Genomic DNA, 18,587 nt, shown 5'->3' with positions numbered 1-18,587 from the left:
CTGTTTCTTGGCTTTTGATTCTTTTCTTTTTTTTTGATAATTCAAAAATCTAAACTATGCCAACTATCCAGGAGGTGCAACAATAATATTTGTTTAATCAAGAAACACAGTTACCATTACCAGCTAGAGTGGGGTGTTACGGTTGAATGAATGTAAATATTTACTTTATATAACTTTACTTCTATAACTTGTGCAATGTTCGCACACATATGTCCCATGTTTTACATGATGTGGGGGCATTCGAGGCTCAAGAGTTGGCAGTCTTGTAATCGGAAGGTTGTCGGTTCGAGCCCCGGCTCCGACAGTCTCGGTCCCCGTGTCCTTGGGCAAGACACTTCACCCGTTGCCTACTGGTGGTGGTCAGAGGGCCCGGTGGTGCCAGTGTCCGGCAGCCTCGCCTCTTTCAGTGCACCCCAGGGCAGCTGTGACTACAATGTAGCTTGCCATCACCAATGTGTGAACATATGGATCACTAAATGTAGTGTAAAGCGCTTTGGGGTCCATAGGGACTAAGTAAAGCGCTATACAAATACAGGCCATTTACCATGATGTGTAAACAGGGAATTCGGTTAGCATACTCAAACAACCTTGGGCTTCAAAGCCTTTGTTTAAACATAGCTGTTCGCTTATCAAGATTTTTTTTTTTTGACAATTTCTCTGCGACATGGAGTCACTTTGTCAGTTAAGACAAGGAACATAAAAGCTTGAGTACAGGTTGTGTTTCACAGGCGTGTAATATGATGGCCTCTTCCTTTGTCATGCTTCAAGTAATAATCTCATACCTGAAGGCTTTTAGACAAACTTGACGGTGCACTTGATATTCAGCATTTCTCTTAGCATTAGAGAAACGAGTACTTTTTAGCAGACTTAAACTAGTTCATCAAACAATCATCAGTTACTTGGTAACACATTAACCTTCATACAGCACTGTTTGTTGAACTGATGTTTTTATTGTGAATAGGAAATTGATATCGATTCACAAGCAAGATGCATGTGTAAATGTACCATTATGCTGCAGTGTCAGATTGATGATGCTGTTCTGTATTCACCTGGTCCTCTAGTCCAACGGTCCCCAACCTTTTTTTGCGCCACGGACCGGTTTATGCCCGACAATATTTTCACGGACCGGCCTTTAAAGTGTCGCGGATAAATACAACAAAATAAAACTACCGTAGTACCGGTACCGAAAAAAAGAAGATGTATTCATAACACACATGAAAAGACCCAGGAAAACAGAATTAACGATAAAAACGATAACAAAATAACGCTAAAAACAGATAAAAACCCTGAAAACCATACATTTCACACCCGAGCCTCAACTCTCGCGGCCCGGTACCAAACGACTCACGGACCGTGGCCCAGGGGTTGGGGACCGCTGCTCTAGTCGATGGCGAGCTTGGTAAGATGTATGTATTTTTGTTACTCCCATGCCATTAGTAGTTTGTGGAAAGGTACAAAAGCCCCGTATCCAGGTTTGCTGGGGGAAAAAAGGAGATTAAGTTACTATTCAAACAGACTATACGTTAGAAAATCACACTTATATTTATAATTTTAATATTTTAGATGTCGCGGAGGTTGTGTGTTTGTTATTGTTGTTTTGTTCTTTTGCAGTCTCGTAAAAAAATACTACATTTAAGTAACATTTCCAAATGCAGTCAGTCAAGTTTGTCATTGTAGGAAAGTGAGTTCACATTACAAGGTTGCACCTCATGCCTTTAAAGACAGCTAAGATGACCTGACAGCTGCATGTGCAGCACAGTGCAGCACAGTCCTAAAAAAATACCCAACAGCCACTTCATTAGGCACACCTTGCAGTTTTATGTTGGACCTTCTTTTGCCTTCGGGAATGCCTTACTTCTTCATGATATGAAGTTAATAAGCTGTAAGAAATATTCTTCAGACATTTTGGTCCATATTCACAGATAGTTGCTGCATATGTGTCAGCTGCACATCCATGATGCAAGTTTTCCATTTCACCACATCCAAAACATGGTCTATTAGATTGAGATCTGGTGACTGTGGAGAACATTTGACTATAGTGAACTCATCTTCAGGTTCGGTAAACCAGTTTGAGATGATCTGAGCTGGAAGCAACCATCAGACGATGGGTACAGCGTGGTCAGTGACATGGTCAGCCACATTTCTCAGGTAAGCTGTGGCACTTGAAAGATGCATATGTAGTCTCTTGGTGTTGCTTCAAGGTTCAACATGTTATGTATTCAGAGATTTTCTTCTGCTTTCATATCATTTAATGTAAACCCTTGAGATGGTGAAATATTGAATTATGGAATATCAAATCCATCAAAGTTAATGTATTAATACATTGTGTAATTGTGTGAAAGAATGGTGCTTAAGGTAAATACACTTCAAAACAAATGTAAAGGTTTAGAAGCATTTGAATTTAAATAGATACTGAGATTATTGTAAAAAGCATTACTTAGTGCACACATCCAAATCGCAGTACATTACTAAATGTCAAGGTGCACAACCTTAGAGCAAAAACATATACATGTTGCTTGAGTACGGCTGGTAGGAAAATGACATTGGTTACCATTCAAAGTAGCTGTGTCCCAGGTGGCTCCCATCACATAGCCCTGAATCAGGAGTTTGCAGCTCAACTCCAAGGTGGAGATCTACCTCCCCCTGCAGGTGACCGAGGAAACGAACTATTCCTGTGCTGATCCTCCCAGATGGCAGCATGATCCTGACCCGATGGCCTAGCTGTAAGTCCATCGGGGAGTGAGGAACAAAAACTCGATGTGGCCCTTGAGATTTCCTCCATGATCTCACACTGCAGAAAGAAAACTTCTCTTAGTGAAAGAAAATTACACACATCGATAAATCAGGAATTATGATCCTAAAATATATTCCATGTAATGAATAAATTTGCTTTTGGAACTATATTTTGAATATACACCCTGTGCATTTCTTAAGAGGGAAGATTATAACTGTTGCCGCAACGATTTTTTACATAATACATTTTCAATAGGACACAGGACCTCACATGACTCTGAAATGGTCCCTGCTGTTTCCACTGTTTGCAGTTAAACTTCTGAGCATAGATATAAGAATTTTTTTTTATCCAACTCTCTGCCAAACCGTTTCTTTGAAAGCAATACCTCGAGGCTGAAGTTGAGGAGGAGGAAGGTCTTGAACTCTGTGCTGAGGATGAAGATAACTGGCTGCCTGACAAACTGCATTCATAACTATCACTTCTTGATGACATGTCAGACCTTCTGCGCTGATGGAGGCCGCCTGCACGTGAGACATTAGCAGCTGATATCATGGCTAAATACAAAAGGATGCGCATATGAAAATTTGTTCTGTTATTGCCATAATTGTGTTACTGCCATTTACCTGAATACTCTTCAAATGCTTCTCCATTGTCCACTCCTGACTCTCCCTGGTCACTGTAACTGCCCACTTTCACCAACACTCCAGACTCCAGCTGAGGGAAAGGAGGCAAAGGTATAATTACAGAACCTCAGCCACCCACACACAACTTCACACACAAACACACCTGATTATGCAGCTCTTCCTGTTTTCTCTTCAGCTCTGTAAACCTCCTTTCCCATGATGCTCTCTCACAAGCAATCCTGGTCTTCAGTGATAGCACCTCTTTTTCAGTTTTGGTCAGTCTCTTCTGGAGGGCAAATGTACGGTCAGGGCTACCTGGTATGGCGGCAATCCTGTTATTTTCGGCACCTGACAAATAACATCAAATAAGGTAATCATCTAAATCTGCACATTAGCAAAGGGGATGTGAAGTAGGATTACATAAGGAGGAAGAGAGGCTTTAAGAAAATAAACTGTGAAATTGAGTGTTTAACAGTTGACTAAATATTTTTAAGATATTTTAAATGTGCTGGTGATCACTCTTTGATTTTATGAGTTTCTTACCCACAACTTGTTTCAACTCATGGCTTTTGCCCTCTGTAATGGGGTTTTCCCTTGGTAAGAATCTGATAGCATTGTATGGACATATCTGCAATGCAGATCAACACTGATTAAATTTTTTATAATCACCACTTACAAGAGCCTTCATTAAACTGTGATGTAAGCAGATTACCCAGATGTGAATATAATGAGCATACACTCACCCAAAGGAACCTGCAGGTGCAGAGTATCCCTTTGACTGCCCACGTAAACACAGCCCATAGGACTGTCATGTTAAAGCACCGTCCTCTCACATTGTGCCATCCTGAGCAGACAAAGGAATTGTTTTTCTTTAGTACAGTAAGTACTACAGCTGAAAGATTATATCTTTACAAAAGAGTGGATTTGGTTACAGAAAACTCAAGGCTAGTTGTAGGTTTTCTAAGAAAAAAATGGGTTGTACCATCTGTAGGTCAATGCTACCAGGCTATGCCCTCGTAACACATAAACACACTCAAAAACCACATTGAAATTAAAATGTGGTTGAAAGCTTATGACTTTGAGCAGGACACTGACCTTTTGCAGAAGCTTAACTGAAGGCTAGAAGTCATAGGGAAATGGTAGCTTCCATCTCTGCTAAAAGGGCCTCTGTCCCAGTCTATGGTGAAGGCTAATGTGCCACACAGGGCTCACTGACCTGTTGCTATGTGCCAGCTCTGTGTGAGCGCTGCTGACGACCGCCCGGGAGGTAAATCTAGTCTAATCTTCTTAGTCGTGCAGTTACACTATCTGGTTGTATCCAAGCTGCTACATATGGTTTACTGAGTCTGATAAACAATGTGAATAAGCCTCTACATTTAGTGCAACTGTTACATCTGTTGGAGGAAGAAGGATTCAGTATCATCACCCATCTGTTTAGTCTGTCTGTTGTCAAACTGGAGAGGTCATCCTTAATATTGATACAAAAATCTCCTTTCTTACTGTGTTTTCACTCTGCATTTGGCCAAGATCAGTGTCACTGCTGGTAGCATGAGGTGATACCTGGACCCTACAGAGGTGGCACAGGTAGTCCAAATGCTCCAGGATGGCACATCGATACGTGCGATTGCCAGAAGGTTTTCTATGTCTCCCAGCACAGTCTCAAGAACATGCAGGAGATTCCAGGAGACAGGCAGTAACGTAGTAGAAACTAGGAGAAACAAGGCTGTAGAAGAACGTTAACCCATCAGGTGCAAGGATGAACAAGATGAGCACTACGAGAGCCCTACAAAATGACCTCCTGTTAATGTCTCTGACCAAACAATCAGAAACAGACTTAATGAATGTAGCCTGAGCACCCGACCTTCTGTAACATGGTTCAACATGATGTGTTTTTGGTGGATCAGTAATGTTCTGGGCTGGCATATCCATGGAGGGAGGCACAGACAGGCTGGTCAACAACGCCCTGTCTGACATTAGGTATTGGGACGATATTAATGGATCTATTGTTAGACCATACACTGGTGCAAGGTCCATCTATAGTTCGGTGCATCTATCCGACCACCAGGTTGCACTTCACATTGTTTAGGAGCTCAGTGCAGTCCTGGTCCAGACCTGGGAGGGCATTCCCAGGACACCATCTGTTGTCTTGTTAGGACCATGCCCCAGTGTTGTCAGGCAAACACACACACAAGTATGTGGGGACCATACAAACTATTGAGTACCATTTTGAGTTGCTGTAATCAAATTTCAGCAAAATGGACTTGCCTGCCACATTACTTTTTCTATTATATTTTGGGGGTTTCTTTGAATTCAACCATCTGTAGGCTGTTAATTTAATTTCCATCAAACAATGTGTCATTCTTTCATTTCAAACACATTACCCAGGCCATACCAGAGATCCAGCATATTGGATATGCTGGATCTCTGGTATGCTGGAGATCTGATGTGTTTTCAAAGTGTTCCTCTTTTCTTTTTTTTTAAAGTTTCTATAAAACATAATATTTTTAGTCACATCTATTATAAATGATCAGACTGTGCACAGAGACATGAAAACTGCTAGGGAGTGGCAACGCAAGTGCTTAGTTATTCTCCTAGCAACATCTACAGTGACTCACCAGCTGTGTATCAGACTAATTAGTTTGCCCTGAAACTTGAGGCGGCATTTTGCAAGAGGTAGAGAAAAAAAGAGAAAATTCCCAGAGAAGATTGATTCTGTGTTCATATCTTTTGGGTGTCAGATTTGGACTTGATAAGCTCTGATGTTTGAAAAATACATCCTATGTGACGCACAAGGTTTTTGTTCCTTTACAAGTATCTGTAGGTTCATACCAACATAGAGGTAAATATTCAGCAAATTTATGAAGACAGAACAGAATCCACAGTAATGCGGCCAAGAAACTACAAAAGTAAATTGTATTTTAGGCTCATATTATTAACAGTATGAACCTTAAAGGATTTCCCATTTTACCCAAACCAGCCTTCAGATTATTTTTTCTTTCACAAAAATTAATAAAGGCTGCAGCATAAAACTAGCAAAATATGTGGCCGTCCAATTCAAATAGTTATTAGAAAGGACTGGCAAACACATGTTGCTTATATGCAACCATTTATGTGGTTAATGGTTTTGGTGGGTGCCAGAGGCTATCCCAAAAGCACCTTACAGCATGGTCATCAGTTTATCACAGCACTAACACATACACATGCACATGATAGCGCTGCATGATACGTGACACTTAGTATGACAAGCTGTGACAATTTACTGCAGAATTCAGAGAGTAAAACAATTATCTCACATCTTGGGTTTTATTTCTTATGCATACATATAGACACTTATAGTCACAGACAAAATAAAAAACACACTCAAGTAATGGTTTATAACCTGTTTTGCAAATTGCCGATGACATTATAATTATCTAAGTCCATCATAGCTCCTCATTTGACTGTGTTTGCAAAGTCCCAGTCATCTGCAGTCGATGTTATTATCAATTATATTATGTAAATTATATACCTTTACATAGTTTTGCATCCAGTTTATGGAATTTTTAACCAACCCTGTATTTTCTGGACATGTAAGATACTTAAACACTTATTATTTTCCAAGGAAAATGCTAAATTATATCATGGATTGTTAATAGTCAGATACACTTGGTCTTGAATTCCTAAATAATTTTTTCAAACTAAAATATCACTCAAACATTGTGAGATTATCACACTAATCCCAAAACTGGATAAAGTTAATAATTAAATAACAAAGTATAATTCATTTAATTGGGGTAAGTAAAACATGTCTATATATACTATATGTATACTATACTATATGTCTGTAGTGGGGAAAAAGTATGTAAGCATTTAAATGAAATGACTGTAATGTAACTGTTCAGATTAATAATTAACTGCTTGCTACAGATTCCTCACAACACTTTTTTAGGAGTTTGACATCCAAAATACGCATTTTATTTATTCTACTTTAAACATTCATTCTTAGAAAATAGTCTTATATGGCATTAATTCAATTTATTTCAGCATGCAGACATGATAAAGAAGACCTACCAAAGTTAAAACATCATCGGAATCAGGAAGAAAGGTGATTTAAGTGATTTTAAACGTGGAATAATTGTTCTTAATCATCCAATGGGGCTGGTCTGAGCTTTTTAAAGATCAGTCTACTGAGTTGTTCCCACACCACCAAAAACCTGAGGTTACAATTTTCAAAATGGGCAAAAGAAGATGGTTTCGTAGCCTTTTCCAGAATGTTTAGCACCAATAAATGTCTTTAGTTCACATCATCTCACTCAAAACGAGGGTGTCCACTTACACCCCAATGCAATTAATGAATTAGGCACATAATTAATTATGATAATAAGTTCTCATTACCTGCTTTTAGGACTTAAATCTTAAATTTAATGGTATTTTAGGTGTCAGTGGGACATCTCTGCTGGAGATGAGGAGATCACTGTCCAAACTTTTAACCTTTAGGTTGTGCTGCGAGTGATTCCTGATAGGTTTGGCCAATAAATTACTTCAAAGATGTGTAATAAGAAAAAACATTCTCTTGTTCTGTTATGTTTTTAAAATAAGATATTCTATACCATTTTATGTCTTTTAATCACTATTATCTCTAAATATGTTTATATAATTAACAGTAAAATAGCTCAAACACTGCCTAATGAGAAATCTCTAACGTTAAATGAAAGTACAAATAAAGTTCAGAGTCAGATTTTCCACCTAATTTAGAAATCCAGAAAACTCCCGTTTTGAGGGTTATTTTCATACAATTATCCATACATAGCCGAAAAAATGTCGTTATTATTATTGGAGCTGCAGTGAAAAAAGGAAGGACTTCTGTCACCTAAATTGTGCAAGACTCTTTGGTGTCATGCCCAAGAATTTTATGTTCTTTGAGCCACAAAGAGCGAATTGTAGCGTGCAGAGGGGGCGTATGGCTGGGAGAGAGAAGGGGGTCTAATTTCACATTGTGTTGAACCGAAACCAAGAGGCCCCCTATACAATCAACACACAGGACACTGAAATCTCACCTGTGCTCTCATAGACAAGTACAGGCTTAATCCACTCAGTTATTTCAGTTAATTGTAAGTTTCGGTATGTACACTTTTATTTGAACTCAGAGTAATCAAAACTGTGTGAGTACTGTAAAGTAATATCGTCTTTTATTACAACATTAATTGTGGGGCATCCAGCAAGTGCAAGCCTTTAGTCTCCTCCTCTCACACTTGAATAAGTGTCCAGCTGAGAATTTGTTCTTATTGCGTTGCTATCAGCAGTGCTATCAGCAGGAAGCAAACAGGGGAGGTGACAGAGAGCAAGAGAGAACTCTGCAGTGGGAGAAAGCTCATTCACTTCAACCACAGCTGAGACAAACCATGCCCAGTGCACCACAGGTGAGTGGATTTTACCGATTTTGAATGATGGACTTTGTTAGTTTTACTTAAATTCCTTAAGCTATATTTACGCATAGCAAGCAGGCGGCTCCATTGAAGCTGGATAATTATACAACAGGCTGATGTTTTCTTCGTTTTCTATTGTACGTTTTTCAGTTACAAAATATTATTTCACATATTACATGTGCAAATATGGTGAATATGTTTTTCTAATGTTTTTTCTAATATTTGAATAAAGGTTTTATATCCCTTAATATTTAAAATGTAATATTCAGTTTCAGTCTCAAAAACATTTAGTGTTATGATGTCTATAAAATGAACCACTTTGAGGATTTTGATTACAAAATCATTTAAAAATTTATACTCAGGTGTTCTGTTTGTAGCATGTGTTGCCTATTCTCCATTGCTCTTTATAGAATAGGCAGTTGCTAATACAACTAATTCCTTCCCTGAAACCTCCTAATATTCCCAAAACATTACATCATTCATGACTGCTTTTGCCAAACACTAACTAGTACATCGACTGAGTCTTGCAGCAGCAGTTTACCAATAAGATGATGTAAACAGGAAGTTTGTGTAAGGAGGACACTACAATAGGTATATTGGCATCATTAAGAGTAAACAGCTTGCACCAAACCAAGAAATTCCTGCCAGTTTTCCTAATTAAACTGCATTTTGACATGGAAGTTAAAATGGCCACTGTTGTCGGTCAGTTTCCAGGGTGGAGAGCCCACAGGAGGCCACCCTGGGATCCAAGGAAGAAGAGGAAAAAACAAGCCATGCTGCTTAGTGGCTCTCCCAGGGGCACTGAGCATGGAACAAACACATTTTAATTGTGTTCACTGCACTGCAAGACACTTAAAAAACAATTATGTGTCACTACACAAAACTAAACTTTACCTCATAGGGGGGATTACCATGCAGTGCTGGTTTAAAAAAAAAAAGTACCAGAAAATGCTGAAACTAATTCCGTGAGAAACTGTGCAAAAAAAAAAAAAGCACAACAGGTTTAAATGTCACATATCACATTACTTTTAAATTTCTTATATTGTAACTCAACCAAACAATTATGAGATCAGTTTCACCAGAACAATTGGAGATTTGTGAAAAGAGAAGACCATTGATGACCATCGACGCTGTCACAGATCAAACAAAGTGCCCAGGTGTGTTACAATGAATGAGCATGGCTGTAATTCAGAGACCTATTACTGTGGGTAAACAGTGTGAACTGTGCCCACCGATACAGACCTTGTCAATACAGAAATGCAGTTATTGTTTAGTTTATTTATCTTGGTGAGATTAATCTTCAATTTTGAGTACAACTCAGTGGATATTAAAAAAAGGAAGGACAATGCAAGATGTTCTTTCATGCTGATAATGAGTTTACTGGGAATTTGATGGGTATTATATAATTACAGGCTGGACGAAGAGCTCCCTCCCTTTCAGGCAGTGGCATAATGACCTCCACTACTTTTATAAAAGACACAGGTATGAGTTTGTATTTTATTCTCTATTTAAAAGCACTGTTCTCGGTGACATATATATTCTGTTACACAGGTGAAATGGAGACTCAATCAATATGTTTTAGGATTGTTTATTTTCCACCCATCCTGCCTATCATTTAAGAAAAAACTTGCACAACTTTAATGTTTCAAGCATATTGCGCCCTCTGCAGCACCTTAGACTTGAAGTTAGGAAAGGAATAAAACTAAGGAATGGAAAAAGAAGACATGGAGTATTTGTTGTATGTTCAGAATAGAGAAAATCAGATAAAATTACTGGGATTTGGCTGGTTTAATAGGCAATATGCATGTCTCACGAAGGAACTTGCATCCATTAGGGCTCAGGTCTTGCATGTTTTTGAAGAAACAAATGCACATCTAACCACTGAAACTATGGGAACCCAGTGCTAATGTCCCAAAAGCAAAGATGTCATACTGCTCTCTCATGAATAAAAAGATGACACACGCATGTTGGCATGGTACCTGTGCACCAGAGTGGCATGCCTTTCTGCAGATAAATACAAGCTTCCATGATTACAGTCAGTCTGTGGTTGCTAGAGACACATGTTTATGTGTCTCAGCTTGTAAGAAATGTTATTACCAGTAAAAACTACTTTTGACTGCTCCTTTATTTAAAGGGGGTTGTCTTAGTAGGTAACCCACATTTAATTTGACATAGTTTTTATACGAGACGCCCTTCCTGACAAAACCTGAAAAGGTTTTGTGCTTCGTTCTAAGATTGAACAAAGGAAACCTTTGCTTGTTAGGCACATGTGAAAATCAATACACTGTGGAGCCACTAGGATTATCTTTCTGAATATTGAGCATAATGCATCATTGTACTAAATTTTGCTTCATAGGGCTGTTGGTTAAATGGTCCAGCTGTCCGATCATCATAATGATATCATAAAATAATCTCTGTAATGCAAAATTCAGGTACAATCATGCATTATGCTAAATATTAAGAATGACAGTCCTAACAGCTGATGTTAAGGACAGTGTTAAGTTTCTGTTTATTATAATGGGGCGTGAGTGTAAATAGATTGGCACTTATATACTTTCCACTCAATCTGAGCACTGAAAACAGTTTTCTCATTTACCCAATTTCATGCACATTCATACAGCACTTTTATCAAAATTTTTATATTCACAAGATGCATTCATGGGAGCACTGGGGAAACTCTGGGTTCAGTATCTTGCCCAAGGATTCACATGTAAACTGGAGAAGCCAGGGATCAATACACTGACAAAGTTATTATAACAGATCATTTATTCTCTTCAGCTCTCCTTCTGTGGTGTATCTCTTCAGCCTAGTGGCCAGGGCGGTGAGCCTTTGTTTGGCACTTTCTAGAGCCTCAGTTATGGACATCTTGTTGTGACTCTTTTTCATTCAGAACCAGTGGAGTATATGACTTCACCAGTCTGTCTGTCTTCATTTGAGGTTATTGCACTGATCTGCCAGGTGCTTTCTACTCAATCAAACTTCAAACATGCTCTGCGACTTTTGTCATTGGATCAGCAGGCGTAGTAGCATTTCATAAATTCCATATGCCAGTTCTTGTGCATGTATGTCCATGTTCAGTATGTCCTGGTTTGTCAACACCTGATGGGGAACTTTTCAGGCGACGTCTGAGCCAGTTATATATCTTTTGCTCATGTTCCAAGGTAAGCTTCAATAGCATTGGTGCCAAACCCGAGGGCACTATATAGATATATAAACATCTTAGGCCCGGTATTTTTTAACAGATTTATAGTTTTATCAGCATAAGTAAAAAACAAAATAGTTTGCTCATATTGTGAATCTGTAATATATGGTTTTTATGTTGATTTGCACCTGGATAAAAAAAGGGTAAGGCATATTCAGAACCAGTTACCTGGTGTTTGTGCCAGTCTTTCAAATAGAAGCTAAGATATTGCATGAAATCCTTGATAAATATCATCACTCATTATGATTTATTCTCTGATCACCATAATATTAGAGAATTTTATAAAAAGTTTCCCAGAAAATGCAGTCCATGCACATTATGCAATGTTGTTAAAAAAAATCCACCCAATCCTGTCTTATTATGTTTCCTCCAAAATGCCCAACTTTACAGGTATTCTGCGAGTCCTCCCTTTAGGACTATTTCTGCTATCCATGTTAGTATCAGGAGTATCAGGAGCAGCCACTACCACCCCACAAAGCTCAACAGCACCCAGTACCAGCCAGCCCTCTTCTACCACCAATGAAGGTATTACAGTGCTCACTACCCATTCTTCCTCAGCCACTAGCCAGTCCACATCGGCAGGCACAACATCAACCACCGGTGAGTCCCCCACATCCACAGGCACAGCATCAACCACCAGCAAGTCCCCCACATCCACAGGCACAGCATCAACCACCAGCGAGTCCCCCACATCCACAGCCACAGCATCAACAGCCAGCGAGTCCCCCACATCTACATCCACAGGCACAGCATCAACCACCAGTGAGTCCCCCACATCCGCATTAACAGGCACAGCATCAACCACCAGTGAGTCCCCCACATCCACAGGCACAGCATCAACCACCAGCCAGTCCCCTACATCCACAGCCACAGCATCAACCACCAGTGAGTCCCCCACGTCCACAGGCACAGCATCAACCACCAGTGAGTCCCCCACGTCCACAGGCACAGCATCAACCACCAGTGAGTCCCCCACGTCCACAGGCACAGCATCAACCACCAGCCATTCCCCTACATCCACAGGCACAGCATTAACCACCAGTGAGTCCCCCACATCCACATTAACAGGCACAGCATCAACCGCCAGTGAGTCCCCTGCATCCACACTAACAGGAATAGATTTGGCCACCAGCCAGTCCCCCACATCCACAGCCACAGCATCAACAGCCAGTGAGTCCCCCACATCTACATCCACAGCCACAGCATCAACCACCAGTGAGTCCCCCACATCTACATCCACAGGCACAGCATCAACCACCAGTGAGTCCCCCACATCTACATCCACAGGCACAGCATCAACCACCAGTGAGTCCCCCACATCTACATCCACAGGCACAGCATCAACCACCAGTGAGTCCCCCACATCTACATCCACAGGTACAGCATCAACCACCAGTGAGTCCCCCACATCCGCATTAACAGGCACAGCATCAACCACCAGTGAGTCCCCCACATCTACATCCACAGGCACAGCATCAACCACCAGTGAGTCCCCCACATCTACATCCACAGGTACAGTATCAACCACCAGTGAGTCCCCCACATCCGCATTAACAGGCACAGCATCAACCACCAGTGAGTCCCCCACATCTACATCCACAGGCACAGCATCAACCACCAGTGAGTCCCCCACATCCACAGGCACAGCATTGACCACCAGCCAGTCCCCCACAACTACACCTGCTTCTATAGTTGATTTACCCACCACAATGCAATTCCACACAACCTTACCCACTTACACAGGTATAGCATTTACTGACACGCAATCCCTGACAAATATACACATCTCTGGAAACTCAGTATCTATCACTACTCAATCCTCCCAACTCAGGAGGGTCACCAAGCACTGGTACCAATACAAAAGCCTTTGGCAATGCTGTATCTTTAACTTCTATCCACTCTTTTAATTCAGCCAATTCTACTAATTCAACAACAAACTTAACAAACTGAATCAGTAAAGTTGAAGCAATATTGAAATGTATTAGCTTTGTTTTGTATAACATTTTGTCTCTTCAAGTCTTTGCTAAATGTACTTGTATATTGTTTACATGATCAAAATAAATTAATAATCAACCAATCAATCAATTCCTTGTCTCCAGTTGATTCTACGACCACGACCAAACCCACCACGGCAACTACCACTTCATCTTCCAGTTCTTTAACCACAAAGATGAACACCAGTCAGTTTTTTATGTATTTATTTCCTTACTTATTTGTTCATTCATTCATTCATTTAGTATGTGTGTGTTTTGCTGTTTGTTTGTTTGTTTGTTTGTTTGTTTGTTTGTTTCTTTGTTTGTTTCTTTGTTTGTTTCTTTGTTTGTTTCTTTGTTTCTTTGTTTGTTTCTTTGTTTGTTTGGGGAGGGGTATTTTTTATTCATTCATTTTTTCTTTTTTTCATTCATTCACATTTTAATTTGTTCTTGCATCAAAATTAAATAGATCTTTTACAATCAATGTTGTGTTGCTTTAAAAAACTCCAGTCATGACATCTGTCTCTCTATCACAGGTGACATGACTGAGAATGGAACCACTAAGGCAAGTCAAATATTCTCCTTCTTCTGTTCACTTATCTATGAGTGTTTTTCATTCCTTCAAGCCTCTTCATCACATGCCTCTTAATTCTCTCAAATACAGATATACTGCCCCTCATTCAACTGTAACTACTCTGACTGCTATTCAATGTACATCAGTCAGAACACCACTCCGTGTGCTGTCGATAATTGTTGTCAGGTAGGGCAGTCAGCTAATGGCACTAAAAACTAAGAAACTATTTGAGCCATAGCAATTACAAATCCCTCTTTTTAAGGAATTGAGCAGTCAAAAGATTGCATGGTATCTATAACTGACTATTAAAGGGAAAATACATTTATTTTTTCTAAATAAATTAACATAGTATAGAAATTAAAGAAATTAGATGCGTCTCTCTAATCTTTCTGTTATATCTCAGTTGTTAAGGCAAACAGACATGTGGTATACTGCCAGCTGCAGCAACTCTTGTGCTGACAGCTGCAAGAATGCCTCCCAGACCAACTGTGCTGTGAACTGCTGTAATTTCACTGGCTGTCTCAATTACACTTTTGCATCCATGATGAGCATAACAACCAATGGTAACTACACCTTTCTTTTAAATCACTTCATTTGAGCACTCATAAATATTTTATGTTTTACCATGCTCATATGTCTGTGAAGGTTCTCAGTCATCCAGGTCATCGTAGTCAAAGGAGCTTGGAGAGAAAAGCATCTGGACTTCTTTAAGTTGCTTTAAGACGTTTCTTAAAGTGGACCAAGGCTGGCCAAGGGTGACGCTAGCAAGTCTTCAAGCAACTTAAAGAAGTCCAGATGCTTTTCTCTCCAAACTCCTTGAATTACCATGCTCCTGTTGTCTTTGCAAATGATCAATTTTTAAATCTTAAAAAAAAACATCACTGTATATTGTTTTGTTCTTCTCCTTTATCTACTTTTAGGAACTCAAACCACAAAACCAACAACCACGCAGGCCCCTACTACAACTACTACCAGTCAAACAACAGCAAACAATGTAAGAACTGCTGGCTGCATGAATGAATCTTTTGGCAAGCAAATGTGCATGCGGGAAGAAGGCTGTGTATCACTAAACAAAACTAATTTGGCCTTTAACACCACAGTCCCCTTTTCTTAAATGTCAGCTACAAACTTCCTCTGTTCCTTGCTTCCAACAGAATCACTATGTTTAACAAAAGTATTACCTTTTTTTCTAATAATGATTATCTTTGACTGGTTAATAAACTGCCTGTCAACAATTTAACAAGTTAATGGAGTGTGGACTGAAAAACCACTTTGTCCAGCAGTGTAAATGAGACTTGGTTTGAAATAAGTTTTATGTTTCTTGCGCTGTTGTTTTTGTCAGGGAAACAAGTGCCGTGCTGGTACATGCACCAGCGCAAACTGCTATACAAGTTTCACCATGCTACAAATGTGTTCCTCCTCAGAACCACATTGTCAGGTAAGAACATTCAATAGCATAAATATAACATTCATTAATTTTTCCAGCCTCATTGCAGTTGTTTTTTCTGAGCTTCTACACACTCGTATTTCTGTTTGTTTAGTGCTTTTAAAGCTGACACCGTCTTCATGCTATCCTTGCTTCAGCACAAACTTTGTTATAAATCTATGAATTTACTTTCTGAATTTATCAAAATTTGGAGAATATACAAGAAAAAGGAACCAGGGGGCATAAAATGTACCAATATGAACTCAAAATAGCTTTTTATTTGAATCGGTTAAGGAATAAATTATTTATACAAAAGAATCTGAAAAACAAACATAAGAAGTACCTCTACGATACATTTTATGAGCATAAATAAACAAACTTCATTAGCCTCATATTTACAGTTTTTACCATTCATAGGCCCTACACCGATCTTTCTCACTCATTGTCTTTGCAGCTGAAAAATGAGTCTACAGATACTGCCACAAAATGGACAGCGGGTTGCACCAACTGCACTGGCTACACTGCTTGCAAGGCTTCAACCAAACCTCCATGTAATCTGGAGTGCTGCAATGCCACAATGACCTCTTGCCTATGGTTGAATGGCACACTAAATGTTCCCTCTTTTGCCACAAGAGGTCCATATCTTCACACAGAACTGATAGCTTCCTTACTTTGTATTGTTGCTATCGCTTTTCTGCTTTGAGAACATGCTTGCTCAATTGCTGTGTGCGTTATTGGGTAAGTAGCGCTTTGTGTAACTCCTAGTTTCTCCAAAGTTACAAAGAAAATGTAGAAAAGATATTAATATGAATATTTTTATATTCATATGTAATTGTATAGGTATGGAAATATGGAAAACATTAATTGCAATGTTGATTGTGCTTCTTGTTTAAACTTTCCAGTCCCGTTTATGTCTGGTTCCAGACCACTGAAATGGCTTTGAACAGTATTTCTCTATGAAATACTATTTTCAGGAATCCAGAAAAACAAGCCAGAAGCAACATATCAGTTGATCATACAAGTGATCTTTATAAGCAACAGATTGATAAAGTAAAATAAACTTTTAAGTTATTTTAAACCGCTAAGTACCTTGTTGTACGTTCGGAAATGTCCTTATCTATTGCCATTATTGATATAAGATTAAATCTCTTCTTCAAGCTTTTGTTGTAGTAATGCAGATACAACTGCATGCACTTTATAAAACACAAATGTTGTGCTGTAACAGGGAGTTGTCTTTTGAAGGTTTGTTGAATAATTCCTGTAGATGTAACATTAATGACACATGCAAGTCAGTGCACTTAGCTACATTTTGTGATTTTGAGGTATTTACTATATGATTTACAAAGTATATTTTGTGGTACATTCATGTTGCATCAATGCTAAATGAAATTAGAATATGTGAATTCTAGTTTTGTGCACTGTACACTATCAAAAATGCCTTAAAATAAAATAAAATAAATCTTATGTAATATGTCTGATAAGTTTTTCCCCAGCTACAGCTTTCGGAGTGTACTTAGTGGATCGCGGTTTAGCAAAGTCTACATTCCCTCAACCTAAGTTCATAAAGTAATCACATAAATTCCCTTGTTTTGTGTTTTTTTTTATCCATAGCTCCAGTTACAGTACCTGTTACTTTTTAGAATAAGCTTTACATTGCAAAAAATATTGACTGTTGCTAGATGGGAAGCCATGTTTTACATGTCTAAGTTATAAGCTGTTCAGTGAATTAGTAATTTGAATTTTATGGCAGCAACACGTCCCAAAACATTTGGGACAGAGGCAACAAAAGGCTGAAAAGGTAAGTGGTCCTAAAAAGAAGCAGCTTGAGGAACCTTTTACAGCTAACTGCAACAGGTCAGTAAGATGCCTGGGTATAAAAAGAGCCTCTTTGAGAGGCAGAGCTTTCCAGAAGTAAAGACAAGAAGAGTTCCACTAAACTGCAAAAAACTGTCTACAAATTGTGGAATAATTTCACAATTGAATGTTTCTCTACTTAAAATTTCAACATCTCATTATCTACAGTACATAATGTCATCAAAAAATCCTAAGAATTCAAAGAACTTACTGTGCGTGAAGCCCAAGGCTGAAGATCACTATTCAATGGCTGTTTTGCACAGGTTAAAGAAGACTTCTAGAAAACATTGTTTGTGAACATATTTCACCATATCGTACACAAATACAGGTTAAAGCTCTATCATGCAAAAAAGAAGCCATATGTGAACATGATCCAGAAATGCTGGCATCACCTTTGGACAGAAGCTCATTGACTGAGGAAAAGCAGAAAATTGTTCTGTGTTCAGATGAATTTTGAAATTCTTTTTGGAAAACGTGTAAGATGATCCAGCCTAAAGAGCACAGAGACCACTGTGTTTGTGATCAGCAGTGAGTTTAAAAACCCGCAATTCTCGGATCATACCAATATCAGGGGGGATTCACGCACAGTCGTAAATTCCCACAGTGTGCACTATGTGCTTCGAATATTGTGTGTACTTTTTGTTTTATACAGTTGTCAGCCAGGCATCTAGCTATGAAAAAATTACACTCCAAAAGACCCCGGGCTTCTGACAAAACAACCCGGGCTTAAGCCCAGTAAGCCACTCCCATGCTCCGCCCCTGATTCTGACAGTTGGATTGGTCTTATAGGTATATA

The 18,587-nt window shown here is 39.1% G+C and overlaps 2 protein-coding genes across 5 annotated transcripts; one reads left to right on the top strand and one right to left on the bottom strand.

Annotated features, from left to right (window-relative positions):
* Window positions 1–928: 928 nt before the first annotated feature.
* Window positions 929–4,610, bottom strand: LOC113032195 (uncharacterized). 3 transcript variants are annotated; one of them, XM_080308040.1, is made up of 8 exons: window positions 4,453–4,610; window positions 4,101–4,201; window positions 3,901–3,985; window positions 3,521–3,705; window positions 3,358–3,448; window positions 3,120–3,276; window positions 2,552–2,791; window positions 929–1,477 (listed from the first exon to the last, which is right to left on the bottom strand). In XM_080308040.1, the coding sequence occupies exons 2-8, from the start codon at window positions 4,167–4,169 to the stop codon at window positions 1,420–1,422; spliced, it is 885 nt and encodes a 294-aa protein (XP_080164166.1). In that variant the 5' UTR covers window positions 4,170–4,201; window positions 4,453–4,610; the 3' UTR covers window positions 929–1,419. The 3 variants fall into 3 exon arrangements, with proteins under 3 accessions (XP_080164166.1, XP_026040702.1, XP_080164167.1); XM_026184917.2 differs by having other exon boundaries at window positions 3,120–3,255; XM_080308041.1 differs by lacking the exon at window positions 3,901–3,985.
* A 4,016-nt stretch (window positions 4,611–8,626) lies between these two features.
* LOC113032129 (uncharacterized) lies at window positions 8,627–17,406 on the top strand. Of its 2 annotated transcripts, none has more exons than XM_080308039.1 (10): window positions 8,627–8,756; window positions 10,175–10,244; window positions 12,355–13,476; window positions 14,064–14,144; window positions 14,474–14,502; window positions 14,602–14,697; window positions 14,915–15,074; window positions 15,432–15,505; window positions 15,854–15,949; window positions 16,392–17,406. In XM_080308039.1, the coding sequence occupies exons 1-10, from the start codon at window positions 8,739–8,741 to the stop codon at window positions 16,638–16,640; spliced, it is 1,995 nt and encodes a 664-aa protein (XP_080164165.1). In that variant the 5' UTR covers window positions 8,627–8,738; the 3' UTR covers window positions 16,641–17,406. The 2 variants fall into 2 exon arrangements, with proteins under 2 accessions (XP_080164165.1, XP_080164164.1); XM_080308038.1 differs by having other exon boundaries at window positions 12,355–13,584.
* The last annotated feature ends 1,181 nt before the right edge of the window (window positions 17,407–18,587 follow it).

The sequence above is a fragment of the Astatotilapia calliptera genome, chromosome 11 (assembly GCF_964374335.1).
Source record: "Astatotilapia calliptera chromosome 11, fAstCal68.1, whole genome shotgun sequence".
In the NCBI taxonomy this organism is placed as follows: domain Eukaryota; kingdom Metazoa; phylum Chordata; class Actinopteri; order Cichliformes; family Cichlidae; genus Astatotilapia; species Astatotilapia calliptera.
Note: the sequence above shows the minus strand (reverse complement) of the source record. Positions and strands in the feature narration are given on the sequence as shown.

Excerpts from the sequence above, each read along its gene's own strand:
- LOC113032195 (XM_080308040.1), bottom strand. The coding sequence starts at position 4,169 with ATGACAGTCCTATGGGCTGTGTTTACGTGGGCAGTCAAAGGGATACTC. Across the intron at positions 3,706-3,900 it reads TGAGTTGAAACAAGTTGTGG|GTGCCGAAAATAACAGGATT; the intron begins GTAAGAAACTCA and ends GTTATTTGTCAG. Across the intron at positions 2,792-3,119 it reads TCCTCAACTTCAGCCTCGAG|TGTGAGATCATGGAGGAAAT; the intron begins GTATTGCTTTCA and ends TTCTTTCTGCAG.
- LOC113032129 (XM_080308038.1), top strand. Across the intron at positions 13,585-14,063 it reads AGGCACAGCATCAACCACCA|TTGATTCTACGACCACGACC; the intron begins GTGAGTCCCCCA and ends CCTTGTCTCCAG. Across the intron at positions 15,506-15,853 it reads GTCAAACAACAGCAAACAAT|GGAAACAAGTGCCGTGCTGG; the intron begins GTAAGAACTGCT and ends TGTTTTTGTCAG.